This window comes from Mustelus asterias, unplaced genomic scaffold (assembly GCF_964213995.1).
Source record: "Mustelus asterias unplaced genomic scaffold, sMusAst1.hap1.1 HAP1_SCAFFOLD_2349, whole genome shotgun sequence".
Lineage (NCBI taxonomy): Eukaryota > Metazoa > Chordata > Chondrichthyes > Carcharhiniformes > Triakidae > Mustelus > Mustelus asterias.
In genome coordinates this window covers 3,752-20,450 of record NW_027592294.1, presented here as the reverse complement: position 1 = coordinate 20,450, position 16,699 = coordinate 3,752, and the positions used below count along the sequence as shown (strand labels likewise).

The 16,699-nt window shown below is 42.4% G+C and overlaps 1 protein-coding gene across 2 annotated transcripts in view; it reads right to left on the bottom strand.

The window, feature by feature from the left end:
* The window catches only part of LOC144489604 (CD209 antigen-like protein C), a 53,917-nt gene extending 37,529 nt beyond the window's left edge, over positions 1-16,388 (bottom strand). For both annotated transcript variants that reach the window (XR_013496993.1, XM_078207470.1), the window contains exon 1: positions 16,321-16,388. Coding sequence is in view for 1 of the 2 variants with exons in the window: in XM_078207470.1 (XP_078063596.1) it covers positions 16,321-16,378 (58 nt within the window). In the remaining variant the exon portion in view is untranslated. The remainder of the gene's footprint in view (positions 1-16,320) is intronic.
* Positions 16,389-16,699: the final 311 nt, after the last annotated feature.

Below are 16,699 nucleotides of genomic sequence, written 5' to 3'. Positions count from 1 at the left end.
ATACATCTTAGTTACGTGTCTGATGCACCTTAGTTACGTGTCTGATACATCTTAGTTACGTGTCTGATGCACCTTAGTTACGTGTCTGACGCACCTTAGTTACGTGTCTGATGCATCTTAGTTACGTGTCTGATGCATCTTAGTTACGTGTCTGATGCATCTTAGTTACGTGTCTGACGCACCTTAGTTACGTGTCTGATGCATCTTAGTTACGTGTCTGATGCATCTTAGTTACGTGTCTGACGCACCTTAGTTACGTGTCTGATGCATCTTAGTTACGTGTCTGATGCACCTTAGTTACGTGTCTGATACATCTTAGTTACGAGTCTGATACATCTTAGTTACGTGTCTGACGCACCTTAGTTACGTGTCTGATGCATCTTAGTTACGTGTCTGATGCATCTTAGTTACGTGTCTGATGCACCTTAGTTACGTGTCTGATGCATCTTAGTTACGTGTCTGATGCATCTTAGTTACGTGTCTGATGCATCTTAGTTACGTGTCTGATGCATCTTAGTTACGTGTCTGATGCATCTTAGTTACGTGTCTGATGCATCTTAGTTACGTGTCTGATGCATCTTAGTTACGTGTCTGATGCATCTTAGTTACGTGTCTGATGCACCTTAGTTACGTGTCTGATGCATCTTAGTTACGTGTCTGATGCATCTTAGTTACGTGTCTGACGCATATTAGTTACGTGTCTGATGCACCTTAGTTACGTGTCTGATGCACCTTAGTTACGTGTCTGATGCATCTTAGTTACGTGTCTGATGCACCTTAGTTACGTGTCTGATGCACCTTAGTTACGTGTCTGATACACCTTAGTTACGTGTCTGATGCATCTTAGTTACGTGTCTGATACATCTTAGTTACGTGTCTGATGCACCTTAGTTACGTGTCTGATGCACCTTAGTTACGTGTCTGATGCACCTTAGTTACGTGTCTGATACACCTTAGTTACGTGTCTGATGCACCTTAGTTACGTGTCTGATGCATCTTAGTTACGTGTCTGATACACCTTAGTTACGTGTCTGATGCACCTTCGTTACGTGTCTGATACACCTTAGTTACGTGTCTGATACACCTTAGTTACGTGTCTGACGCACCTTAGTTACGTGTCTGATACACCTTCGTTACGTGTCTGATACACCTTAGTTACGTGTCTGATACACCTTCGTTACGTGTCTGATGCACCTTAGTTACGTGTCTGATACACCTTAGTTACGTGTCTGATACACCTTAGTTACGTGTCTGATACACCTTAGTTACGTGTCTGACGCACCTTAGTTACGTGTCTGATACATCTTAGTTACGTGTCTGATACACCTTAGTTACGTGTCTGATGCACCTTAGTTACGTGTCTGATGCACCTTAGTTACGTGTCTGATACACCTTCGTTACGTGTCTGATACACCTTAGTTACGTGTCTGACGCACCTTAGTTACATGTCTGATGCACCTTAGTTACGTGTCTGATACACCTTAGTTACGTGTCTGATGCATCTTAGTTACGTGTCTGATACACCTTAGTTACGTGTCTGATGCACCTTAGTTACGTGTCTGATACACCTTAGTTACGTGTCTGATGCATCTTAGTTACGTGTCTGATACATCTTAGTTACGTGTCTGATACACCTTAGTTACGTGTCTGATACACCTTAGTTACGTGTCTGATACATCTTAGTTACGTGTCTGATGCACCTTAGTTACGTGTCTGATGCATCTTAGTTACGTGTCTGATGCACCTTAGTTACGTGTCTGATGCATCTTAGTTACGTGTCTGATGCACCTTAGTTACGTGTCTGATGCATCTTAGTTACGTGTCTGATGCATCTTAGTTACGTGTCTGATACACCTCAGTTACGTGTCTGATACATCTTAGTTACGTGTCTGACGCATCTTAGTTACGTGTCTGATGCACCTTCGTTACGTGTCTGATACATCTTAGTTACGTGTCTGATGCACCTTAGTTACGTGTCTGATACACCTTAGTTACGTGTCTGATGCACCTTAGTTACGTGTCTGATACACCTTAGTTACGTGTCTGATACATCTTAGTTACGTGTCTGATGCACCTTAGTTACGTGTCTGACGCACCTTAGTTACGTGTCTGATGCATCTTAGTTACGTGTCTGATGCATCTTAGTTACGTGTCTGATGCATCTTAGTTACGTGTCTGACGCACCTTAGTTACGTGTCTGATGCATCTTAGTTACGTGTCTGATGCATCTTAGTTACGTGTCTGACGCACCTTAGTTACGTGTCTGATGCATCTTAGTTACGTGTCTGATGCACCTTAGTTACGTGTCTGATACATCTTAGTTACGAGTCTGATACATCTTAGTTACGTGTCTGACGCACCTTAGTTACGTGTCTGATGCATCTTAGTTACGTGTCTGATGCATCTTAGTTACGTGTCTGACGCATATTAGTTACGTGTCTGATGCACCTTAGTTACGTGTCTGATGCATCTTAGTTACGTGTCTGATGCATCTTAGTTACGTGTCTGATGCATCTTAGTTACGTGTCTGATGCATCTTAGTTACGTGTCTGATGCATCTTAGTTACGTGTCTGATGCATCTTAGTTACGTGTCTGATGCATCTTAGTTACGTGTCTGATGCATCTTAGTTACGTGTCTGATGCATCTTAGTTACGTGTCTGATGCACCTTAGTTACGTGTCTGATGCATCTTAGTTACGTGTCTGATGCATCTTAGTTACGTGTCTGACGCATATTAGTTACGTGTCTGATGCACCTTAGTTACGTGTCTGATGCACCTTAGTTACGTGTCTGATGCATCTTAGTTACGTGTCTGATGCATCTTAGTTACGTGTCTGATGCATCTTAGTTACGTGTCTGATACATCTTAGTTACGTGTCTGATGCACCTTAGTTACGTGTCTGATGCACCTTAGTTACGTGTCTGATGCACCTTAGTTACGTGTCTGATACACCTTAGTTACGTGTCTGATGCACCTTAGTTACGTGTCTGATGCATCTTAGTTACGTGTCTGATACACCTTAGTTACGTGTCTGATGCACCTTCGTTACGTGTCTGATACACCTTAGTTACGTGTCTGATACACCTTAGTTACGTGTCTGACGCACCTTAGTTACGTGTCTGATACACCTTCGTTACGTGTCTGATACACCTTAGTTACGTGTCTGATACACCTTCGTTACGTGTCTGATGCACCTTAGTTACGTGTCTGATACACCTTAGTTACGTGTCTGATACACCTTAGTTACGTGTCTGATACACCTTAGTTACGTGTCTGACGCACCTTAGTTACGTGTCTGATACATCTTAGTTACGTGTCTGATACACCTTAGTTACGTGTCTGATGCACCTTAGTTACGTGTCTGATGCACCTTAGTTACGTGTCTGATACACCTTCGTTACGTGTCTGATACACCTTAGTTACGTGTCTGACGCACCTTAGTTACATGTCTGATGCACCTTAGTTACGTGTCTGATACACCTTAGTTACGTGTCTGATGCATCTTAGTTACGTGTCTGATACACCTTAGTTACGTGTCTGATGCACCTTAGTTACGTGTCTGATACACCTTAGTTACGTGTCTGATGCATCTTAGTTACGTGTCTGATACATCTTAGTTACGTGTCTGATACACCTTAGTTACGTGTCTGATACACCTTAGTTACGTGTCTGATACATCTTAGTTACGTGTCTGATGCACCTTAGTTACGTGTCTGATGCATCTTAGTTACGTGTCTGATGCACCTTAGTTACGTGTCTGATGCATCTTAGTTACGTGTCTGATGCACCTTAGTTACGTGTCTGATGCATCTTAGTTACGTGTCTGATGCATCTTAGTTACGTGTCTGATACACCTTAGCTACGTGTCTGATACATCTTAGTTACGTGTCTGACGCATCTTAGTTACGTGTCTGATGCACCTTCGTTACGTGTCTGATACATCTTAGTTACGTGTCTGATGCACCTTAGTTACGTGTCTGATACACCTTAGTTACGTGTCTGATGCACCTTAGTTACGTGTCTGATACACCTTAGTTACGTGTCTGATACACCTTAGTTACGTGTCTGATGCACCTTAGTTACGTGTCTGATACATCTTAGTTACGTGTCTGATACATCTTAGTTACGTGTCTGATACATCTTAGTTACGTGTCTGATGCATCTTAGTTACGTGTCTGATACATCTTAGTTACGTGTCTGATACATCTTAGTTACGTGTCTGATGCACCTTAGTTACGTGTCTGATACACCTTAGTTACGTGTCTGATACACCTTAGTTACGTGTCTGATACACCTTAGTTACGTGTCTGATACACCTTAGTTACGTGTCTGATGCACCTTAGTTACGTGTCTGATACACCTTAGTTACGTGTCTGATGCACCTTAGTTACGTGTCTGATACACCTTAGTTACGTGTCTGATGCACCTTAGTTACGTGTCTGATACACCTTAGTTACGTGTCTGATACACCTTAGTTACGTGTCTGATACATCTTAGTTACGTGTCTGATGCACCTTAGTTACGTGTCTGATACACCTTAGCTACTTGTCTGATACACCTTAGTTACGTGTCTGATGCACCTTAGTTACGTGTCTGATACACCTTAGTTACGTGTCTGAAACATCTTAGTTACGTGTCTGATGCACCTTAGTTACGTGTCTGATGCACCTTAGTTACGTGTCTGATGCATCTTAGTTACGTGTCTGATGCATCTTAGTTACGTGTCTGATGCACCTTAGTTACGTGTCTGATGCACCTTAGTTACGTGTCTGATGCACCTTAGTTACGTGTCTGATACACCTTAGTTACGTGTCTGATGCACCTTAGTTACGTGTCTGATACACCTTAGTTACGTGTCTGATACATCTTAGTTACGTGTCTGATGCACCTTAGTTACGTGTCTGATGCACCTTAGTTACGTGTCTGATGCATCTTAGTTACGTGTCTGATGCATCTTAGTTACGTGTCTGATGCATCTTAGTTACGTGTCTGATGCATCTTAGTTACGTGTCTGATACACCTTAGTTACGTGTCTGATACATCTTAGTTACGTGTCTGATACACCTTAGTTACGTGTCTGATACACCTTAGTTACGTGTCTGATACACCTTAGTTACGTGTCTGATACACCTTAGTTACGTGTCTGATACATCTTAGTTACGTGTCTGATACACCTTAGTTACGTGTCTGATACATCTTAGCTACTTGTCTGATACACCTTAGTTACGTGTCTGATACATCTTAGTTACGTGTCTGATACACCTTAGTTACGTGTCTGATACACCTTAGCTACTTGTCTGATACACCTTAGTTACGTGTCTGATACATCTTAGTTACGTGTCTGATACACCTTAGTTACGTGTCTGATACACCTTAGTTACGTGTCTGATGCACCTTAGTTACGTGTCTGATACACCTTAGTTACGTGTCTGATACACCTTAGTTACGTGTCTGATACACCTTAGCTACTTGTCTGATACACCTTAGTTACGTGTCTGATACATCTTAGTTACGTGTCTGATACACCTTAGTTACGTGTCTGATACACCTTAGTTACGTGTCTGATACACCTTAGTTACGTGTCTGATACACCTTAGTTACGTGTCTGATACATCTTAGTTACGTGTCTGATACACCTTAGTTACGTGTCTGATACACCTTAGCTACTTGTCTGATACACCTTAGTTACGTGTCTGATACACCTTAGTTACGTGTCTGATACACCTTAGTTACGTGTCTGATACACCTTAGTTACGTGTCTGATACACCTTAGTTACGTGTCTGATACATCTTAGTTACGTGTCTGATACATCTTAGCTACTTGTCTGATACACCTTAGTTACGTGTCTGATACATCTTAGTTACGTGTCTGATACACCTTAGTTACGTGTCTGATACACCTTAGCTACTTGTCTGATACACCTTAGTTACGTGTCTGATACACCTTAGTTACGTGTCTGATACACCTTAGTTACGTGTCTGATACACCTTAGTTACGTGTCTGATACACCTTAGTTACGTGTCTGATACACCTTAGTTACGTGTCTGATGCACCTTCGTTACGTGTCTGATACATCTTAGTTACGTGTCTGATACACCTTCGTTACGTGTCTGATACACCTTAGTTACGTGTCTGATGCACCTTAGTTACGTGTCTGATGCACCTTAGTTACGTGTCTGATGCACCTTAGTTACGTGTCTGATACACCTTAGTTACGTGTCTGATGCACCTTAGTTACGTGTCTGATGCACCTTAGTTACGTGTCTGATGCACCTTAGTTACGTGTCTGATACACCTTAGTTACGTGTCTGATGCACCTTAGTTACGTGTCTGATGCACCTTAGTTACGTGTCTGATGCACCTTAGTTACGTGTCTGATGCATCTTAGTTACGTGTCTGATGCATCTTAGTTACGTGTCTGATACACCTTAGTTACGTGTCTGATACATCTTAGTTACGTGTCTGATGCATCTTAGTTACGTGTCTGACGCATCTTAGTTACGTGTCTGATGCACCTTCGTTACGTGTCTGATACATCTTAGTTACGTGTCTGATGCATCTTAGTTACGTGTCTGATGCACCTTAGTTACGTGTCTGATACACCTTAGTTACGGGTCTGATACACCTTAGTTACGTGTCTGATACATCTTAGTTACGTGTCTGATGCACCTTAGTTACGTGTCTGATACACCTTAGTTACGTGTCTGATGCACCTTAGTTACGTGTCTGATACACCTTAGTTACGTGTCTGATGCACCTTAGTTACGTGTCTGATACACCTTAGTTACGTGTCTGATACACCTTAGTTACGTGTCTGATGCACCTTAGTTACGTGTCTGATACACCTTAGTTACGTGTCTGATACACCTTAGTTACGTGTCTGATACATCTTAGTTACGTGTCTGATGCACCTTAGTTACGTGTCTGATACACCTTAGTTACGTGTCTGATACACCTTAGTTACGTGTCTGATACACCTTAGTTACGTGTCTGATGCACCTTAGTTACGTGTCTGATACACCTTAGTTACGTGTCTGATGCACCTTAGTTACGTGTCTGATGCATCTTAGTTACGTGTCTGATACACCTTAGTTACGTGTCTGATACACCTTAGTTACGTGTCTGATACACCTTAGTTACGTGTCTGATACACCTTAGTTACGTGTCTGATGCACCTTAGTTACGTGTCTGATACACCTTAGTTACGTGTCTGATACACCTTAGTTACGTGTCTGATACACCTTAGTTACGTGTCTGATGCACCTTAGTTACGTGTCTGATGCACCTTAGTTACGTGTCTGATACACCTTAGTTACGTGTCTGATGCATCTTAGTTACGTGTCTGATACACCTTAGTTACGTGTCTGATGCATCTTAGTTACGTGTCTGATACACCTTAGTTACGTGTCTGATGCATCTTAGTTACGTGTCTGATACACCTTAGTTACGTGTCTGATACACCTTAGTTACGTGTCTGATACACCTTAGTTACGTGTCTGATACACCTTAGTTACGTGTCTGATACACCTTAGTTACGTGTCTGATGCATCTTAGTTACGTGTCTGATACACCTTAGTTACGTGTCTGATACACCTTAGTTACGTGTCTGATACACCTTAGTTACGTGTCTGATGCATCTTAGTTACGTGTCTGATGCACCTTAGTTACGTGTCTGATGCACCTTAGTTACGTGTCTGATGCACCTTAGTTACGTGTCTGATACACCTTAGTTACGTGTCTGATACACCTTAGTTACGTGTCTGATACACCTTAGTTACGTGTCTGATGCACCTTAGTTACGTGTCTGATGCACCTTAGTTACGTGTCTGATACACCTTAGTTACGTGTCTGATACACCTTAGTTACGTGTCTGATGCATCTTAGTTACGTGTCTGATGCACCTTAGTTACGTGTCTGATGCATCTTAGTTACGTGTCTGATGCATCTTAGTTACGTGTCTGATACACCTTAGTTACGTGTCTGATACACCTTAGTTACGTGTCTGATACACCTTAGTTACGTGTCTGATGCACCTTAGTTACGTGTCTGATGCATCTTAGTTACGTGTCTGATGCATCTTAGTTACGTGTCTGATACACCTTAGTTACGTGTCTGATACATCTTAGTTACGTGTCTGATGCATCTTAGTTACGTGTCTGACGCATCTTAGTTACGTGTCTGATGCACCTTCGTTACGTGTCTGATACACCTTAGTTACGTGTCTGATGCACCTTCGTTACGTGTCTGATACACCTTAGTTACGTGTCTGATACATCTTAGTTACGTGTCTGATGCACCTTAGTTACGTGTCTGATACACCTTAGTTACGTGTCTGATACACCTTAGTTACGTGTCTGATGCACCTTAGTTACGTGTCTGATACACCTTAGTTACGTGTCTGATGCACCTTAGTTACGTGTCTGATGCATCTTAGTTACGTGTCTGATACACCTTAGTTACGTGTCTGATACACCTTAGTTACGTGTCTGATACACCTTAGTTACGTGTCTGATGCATCTTAGTTACGTGTCTGATACATCTTAGTTACGTGTCTGATACACCTTAGTTACGTGTCTGATACATCTTAGTTACGTGTCTGATACACCTTAGTTACGTGTCTGATACACCTTAGTTACGTGTCTGATGCATCTTAGTTACGTGTCTGATGCATCTTAGTTACGTGTCTGATACATCTTAGTTACGTGTCTGATACATCTTAGTTACGTGTCTGATACACCTTAGTTACGTGTCTGATACACCTTAGTTACGTGTCTGATACACCTTAGTTACGTGTCTGATACACCTTAGTTACGTGTCTGATGCACCTTAGTTACGTGTCTGATACATCTTAGTTACGTGTCTGATGCACCTTAGTTACGTGTCTGATACACCTTAGTTACGTGTCTGATGCACCTTAGTTACGTGTCTGATGCACCTTCGTTACGTGTCTGATGCATCTTAGTTACGTGTCTGATGCACCTTAGTTACGTGTCTGATGCACCTTCGTTACGTGTCTGATACATCTTAGTTACGTGTCTGATGCACCTTCGTTACGTGTCTGATGCATCTTAGTTACGTGTCTGATACATCTTAGTTACGTGTCTGATGCACCTTAGTTACGTGTCTGATACACCTTAGTTACGTGTCTGATGCACCTTCGTTACGTGTCTGATGCATCTTAGTTACGTGTCTGACGCATCTTAGTTACGTGTCTGACGCATCTTAGTTACGTGTCTGATGCATCTTAGTTACGTGTCTGATGCACCTTAGTTACGTGTCTGATACACCTTAGTTACGTGTCTGATGCACCTTCGTTACGTGTCTGATGCACCTTCGTTACGTGTCTGATACATCTTAGTTACGTGTCTGATGCACCTTAGTTACGTGTCTGATGCACCTTAGTTACGTGTCTGATGCACCTTAGTTACGTGTCTGATGCACCTTAGTTACGTGTCTGATGCACCTTAGTTACGTGTCTGATGCACCTTAGTTACGTGTCTGATACACCTTAGTTACGTGTCTGATGCACCTTAGTTACGTGTCTGATACACCTTAGTTACGTGTCTGATGCACCTTAGTTACGTGTCTGATGCACCTTAGTTACGTGTCTGATGCACCTTCGTTACGTGTCTGATACACCTTAGTTACGTGTCTGATACACCTTAGTTACATGTCTGATACACCTTAGTTACGTGTCTGATGCACCTTAGTTACGTGTCTGATGCATCTTAGTTACGTGTCTGATGCACCTTCATTACGTGTCTGATACATCTTAGTTACGTGTCTGATACATCTTAGTTACGTGTCTGATACATCTTAGTTACGTGTCTGATACATCTTAGTTACGTGTCTGATACATCTTAGTTACGTGTCTGATGCACCTTCGTTACGTGTCTGATGCACCTTCGTTACGTGTCTGATACATCTTAGTTACGTGTCTGATGCACCTTAGTTACGTGTCTGATGCACCTTAGTTACGTGTCTGATGCACCTTAGTTACGTGTCTGATGCACCTTAGTTACGTGTCTGATACACCTTAGTTACGTGTCTGATGCACCTTAGTTACGTGTCTGATACACCTTAGTTACGTGTCTGATGCACCTTCGTTACGTGTCTGATACACCTTAGTTACGTGTCTGATACACCTTAGTTACGTGTCTGATACACCTTAGTTACGTGTCTGATGCACCTTAGTTACGTGTCTGATGCATCTTAGTTACGTGTCTGATGCACCTTCATTACGTGTCTGATACATCTTAGTTACGTGTCTGATACATCTTAGTTACGTGTCTGATGCACCTTAGTTACGTGTCTGATGCATCTTAGTTACGTGTCTGATGCACCTTCATTACGTGTCTGATACATCTTAGTTACGTGTCTGATACATCTTAGTTACGTGTCTGATACATCTTAGTTACGTGTCTGATGCACCTTAGTTACGTGTCTGATGCACCTTCGTTACGTGTCTGATGCACCTTAGTTACGTGTCTGATGCATCTTAGTTACGTGTCTGATGCACCTTCGTTACGTGTCTGATACACCTTAGTTACGTGTCTGATACATCTTAGTTACGTGTCTGATACATCTTAGTTACGTGTCTGATGCACCTTAGTTACGTGTCTGATACACCTTAGTTACGTGTCTGATACACCTTAGTTACGTGTCTGATACACCTTAGTTACGTGTCTGATGCACCTTCATTACGTGTCTGATACACCTTAGTTACGTGTCTGATACACCTTAGTTACGTGTCTGATACACCTTAGTTACGTGTCTGATACACCTTCGTTACGTGTCTGATACACCTTAGTTACATGTCTGATGCACCTTAGTTACGTGTCTGATACACCTTCGTTACGTGTCTGATACACCTTAGTTACGTGTCTGATGCACCTTAGTTACGTGTCTGATACACCTTCGTTACGTGTCTGATGCACCTTAGTTACGTGTCTGATGCACCTTAGTTACGTGTCTGATACACCTTCGTTACGTGTCTGATGCACCTTAGTTACGTGTCTGATACACCTTCGTTACGTGTCTGATACACCTTAGTTACGTGTCTGACGCACCTTAGTTACGTGTCTGATACACCTTCGTTACGTGTCTGATGCACCTTAGTTACGTGTCTGATACACCTTAGTTACGTGTCTGATACACCTTAGTTACGTGTCTGATACACCTTCGTTACGTGTCTGATGCACCTTAGTTACGTGTCTGATACACCTTAGTTACGTGTCTGATACACCTTCGTTACGTGTCTGATACACCTTCGTTACGTGTCTGATGCACCTTAGTTACGTGTCTGATGCACCTTAGTTACGTGTCTGATACACCTTAGTTACGTGTCTGACGCACCTTAGTTACGTGTCTGATGCATCTTAGTTACGTGTCTGATACACCTTCGTTACGTGTCTGATACACCTTAGTTACGTGTCTGACGCACCTTTGTTACGTGTCTGATACACCTTCGTTACGTGTCTGATACACCTTAGTTACGTGTCTGATGCACCTTAGTTACGTGTCTGATACACCTTAGTTACGTGTCTGATGCACCTTAGTTACGTGTCTGATACACCTTAGTTACGTGTCTGATGCACCTTAGTTACGTGTCTGATACACCTTAGTTACGTGTCTGATGCATCTTAGTAACGTGTCTGATGCATCTTAGTTACGTGTCTGATACACCTTAGTTACGTGTCTGATGCACCTTAGTTACGTGTCTGATACACCTTAGTTACGTGTCTGATACACCTTAGTTACGTGTCTGATGCATCTTAGTTACGTGTCTGACGCACCTTAGTTACGTGTCTGATACACCTTCGTTACGTGTCTGATACACCTTAGTTACGTGTCTGATACACCTTCGTTACGTGTCTGATGCACCTTAGTTACGTGTCTGATACACCTTAGTTACGTGTCTGATACACCTTAGTTACGTGTCTGATACACCTTCGTTACGTGTCTGATGCACCTTAGTTACGTGTCTGATGCACCTTAGTTACGTGTCTGATACACCTTAGTTACGTGTCTGATACACCTTAGTTACGTGTCTGACGCACCTTAGTTACGTGTCTGATGCATCTTAGTTACGTGTCTGATACACCTTCGTTACGTGTCTGATACACCTTAGTTACGTGTCTGACGCACCTTAGTTACGTGTCTGATACACCTTCGTTACGTGTCTGATACACCTTAGTTACGTGTCTGATGCACCTTAGTTACGTGTCTGATACACCTTAGTTACGTGTCTGATGCACCTTAGTTACGTGTCTGATACACCTTAGTTACGTGTCTGATGCACCTTAGTTACGTGTCTGATACACCTTAGTTACGTGTCTGATGCATCTTAGTTACGTGTCTGATGCACCTTAGTTACGTGTCTGATACACCTTAGTTACGTGTCTGATGCACCTTAGTTACGTGTCTGATACACCTTAGTTACGTGTCTGATGCACCTTAGTTACGTGTCTGATACACCTTAGTTACGTGTCTGATGCACCTTAGTTACGTGTCTGATGCATCTTAGTTACGTGTCTGATGCATCTTAGTTACGTGTCTGATGCACCTTAGTTACGTGTCTGATACACCTTAGTTACGTGTCTGATGCATCTTAGTTACGTGTCTGATGCACCTTAGTTACGTGTCTGATACACCTTCGTTACGTGTCTGATGCATCTTAGTTACGTGTCTGATGCACCTTAGTTACGTGTCTGATACACCTTAGTTACGTGTCTGATGCACCTTAGTTACGTGTCTGATACACCTTAGTTACGTGTCTGATACACCTTAGTTACGTGTCTGATGCACCTTAGTTACGTGTCTGATACACCTTAGTTACGTGTCTGATGCACCTTAGTTACGTGTCTGACGCATCTTAGTTACGTGTCTGATGCACCTTAGTTACGTGTCTGATACACCTTAGTTACGTGTCTGATACACCTTAGTTACGTGTCTGATACACCTTAGTTACGTGTCTGATGCACCTTAGTTACGTGTCTGATGCACCTTAGTTACGTGTCTGATACACCTTAGTTACGTGTCTGATACACCTTAGTTACGTGTCTGATACACCTTAGTTACGTGTCTGATACACCTTAGTTACGTGTCTGATGCACCTTAGTTACGTGTCTGATACACCTTAGTTACGTGTCTGATACACCTTAGTTACGTGTCTGATACACCTTAGTTACGTGTCTGATGCACCTTTGTTACGTGTCTGATGCATCTTAGTTACGTGTCTGATACACCTTAGTTACGTGTCTGATGCACCTTAGTTACGTGTCTGATGCATCTTAGTTACGTGTCTGATACACCTTAGTTACGTGTCTGATACACCTTAGTTACGTGTCTGATGCACCTTAGTTACGTGTCTGATGCATCTTAGTTACGTGTCTGATACACCTTAGTTACGTGTCTGATACACCTTAGTTACGTGTCTGATACACCTTAGTTACGTGTCTGATGCACCTTAGTTACGTGTCTGATGCATCTTAGTTACGTGTCTGATACACCTTAGTTACGTGTCTGATACACCTTAGTTACGTGTCTGATACATCTTAGTTACGTGTCTGATGCATCTTAGTTACGTGTCTGACGCATCTTAGTTACGTGTCTGATGCACCTTCGTTACGTGTCTGATACACCTTAGTTACGTGTCTGATGCACCTTCGTTACGTGTCTGATACACCTTAGTTACGTGTCTGATACACCTTAGTTACGTGTCTGATGCACCTTAGTTACGTGTCTGATACACCTTAGTTACGTGTCTGATACACCTTAGTTACGTGTCTGATACACCTTAGTTACGTGTCTGATGCATCTTTGTTACGTGTCTGATACATCTTAGTTACGTGTCTGATACATCTTAGTTACGTGTCTGATGCACCTTAGTTACGTGTCTGATGCATCTTAGTTACGTGTCTGATACATCTTAGTTACGTGTCTGATGCATCTTAGTTACGTGTCTGATACACCTTAGTTACGTGTCTGATACACCTTAGTTACGTGTCTGATACACCTTAGTTACGTGTCTGATGCATCTTAGTTACGTGTCTGATACATCTTAGTTACGTGTCTGATACATCTTAGTTACGTGTCTGATACACCTTAGTTACGTGTCTGATGCACCTTAGTTACGTGTCTGATGCATCTTAGTTACGTGTCTGATGCACCTTAGTTACGTGTCTGATACATCTTAGTTACGTGTCTGATGCATCTTAGTTACGTGTCTGATACATCTTAGTTACGTGTCTGATGCATCTTAGTTACGTGTCTGATGCACCTTCGTTACGTGTCTGATGCATCTTAGTTACGTGTCTGATACATCTTAGTTACGTGTCTGATACATCTTAGTTACGTGTCTGATACATCTTAGTTACGTGTCTGATGCATCTTAGTTACGTGTCTGATACATCTTAGTTACGTGTCTGATGCATCTTGGTTACGTGTCTGATGCATCTTAGTTACGTGTCTGATACATCTTAGTTACGTGTCTGATACACCTTAGTTACGTGTCTGATACACCTTAGTTACGTGTCTGATACATCTTAGTTACGTGTCTGATGCACCTTAGTTACGTGTCTGATGCATCTTAGTTACGTGTCTGATGCATCTTAGTTACGTGTCTGATGCACCTTAGTTACGTGTCTGATACATCTTAGTTACGTGTCTGATGCATCTTAGTTACGTGTCTGATACATCTTAGTTACGTGTCTGATGCATCTTAGTTACGTGTCTGATGCATCTTAGTTACGTGTCTGATACATCTTAGTTACGTGTCTGATACATCTTAGTTACGTGTCTGATGCATCTTAGTTACGTGTCTGATACATCTTAGTTACGTGTCTGATGCATCTTGGTTACGTGTCTGATGCATCTTAGTTACGTGTCTGATGCATCTTAGTTACGTGTCTGATACATCTTAGTTACGTGTCTGATACATCTTAGTTACGTGTCTGATGCATCTTAGTTACGTGTCTGATGCATCTTAGTTACGTGTCTGATACATCTTAGTTACGTGTCTGATACACCTTAGTTACGTGTCTGATGCACCTTAGTTACGTGTCTGATGCATCTTAGTTACGTGTCTGATGCATCTTAGTTACGTGTCTGATGCACCTTAGTTACGTGTCTGATGCACCTTAGTTACGTGTCTGATACATCTTAGTTACGTGTCTGATGCATCTTAGTTACGTGTCTGATACACCTTAGTTACGTGTCTGATGCACCTTAGTTACGTGTCTGATACACCTTAGTTACGTGTCTGATGCATCTTAGTTACGTGTCTGATACACCTTAGTTACGTGTCTGATGCATCTTAGTTACGTGTCTGACGCATCTTAGTTACGTGTCTGACGCATCTTAGTTACGTGTCTGATACATCTTAGTTACGTGTCTGACGCACCTTAGTTACGTGTCTGACGCATCTTAGTTACGTGTCTGACGCATCTTAGTTACGTGTCTGATACATCTTAGTTACGTGTCTGACGCACCTTAGTTACGTGTCTGATGCATCTTAGTTACGTGTCTGACGCATCTTAGTTACGTGTCTGACGCACCTTAGTTACGTGTCTGATACATCTTAGTTACGTGTCTGATGCATCTTAGTTACGTGTCTGATACACCTTAGTTACGTGTCTGATGTATCTTAGTTACGGGTCTGATGCATCTTAGTTACGTGTCTGACGCATCTTAGTTACGTGTCTGATACATCTTAGTTACGTGTCTGATGCATCTTGGTTACGTGTCTGATGCATCTTAGTTACGTGTCTGATGCATCTTAGTTACGTGTCTGAGGCACCTCAGTTACATGTCGGATAAACCTCAGTTACGTGTCTGACGCATCTTAGTTACGTGTCTGACGCATCTTAGTTACGTGTCTGATGCACCTTAGTTACGTGTCTGATGCATCTTAGTTACGTGTCTGATGCATCTTAGTTCCGGGTCTGATGCATCTTAGTTCCGGGTCTGACGCATCTTAGTTACGTGTCTGACGCATCTTAGTTACGTGTCTGATGCATCTTAGTTCCGGGTCTGATGCATCTTAGTTCGGGGTCTGATGCATCTTAGTTACGTGTCTGATACATCTTAGTTACGGGTCTGATGCATCTTAGTTACGGGTGTGATACATCTTAGTTACGTGTCTGATGCATCTTAGTTACGGGTGTGATACACAGTAAAGTCTAACTCAACAGGAAACTGAAAGAATCAAGGTGGGACCCACAGCATCACTAACAATGCAATTGAGATGTGACTAAAATATAACAGACGTGAGACACATCTGTACCTTAAGACAGACATAAAATGTCTGCAACTGACCTGCTGTGTGGCTCCTAGGCGTCGGAGAGGCTGCAGCGAAATTCAGCTCCGAGTACATTAACTCAGAATCATCTAGAACAATTCAACAAGAACCAAACAATAAGTGAGTTTTAGATACAATCTAAACTCCCTCTACAGTGTTCAGCATCAAACACTCCCAGGACAGGTACAGCACGGGGTTAGATACAGAGTAAAGCTCCCTCTACACTGTCCCCATCAAACACTCCCAGGACAGGTACAGCACGGGGTTAGATACAGAGTAAAGCTCCCTCTACACTGTCCCCCATCAAACACTCCCAGGACAGGTACAGCACGGGGTTAGATACAGAGTAAAGCTCCCTCTACACTGTCCCCATCAAACACTCCCAGGACAGGTACA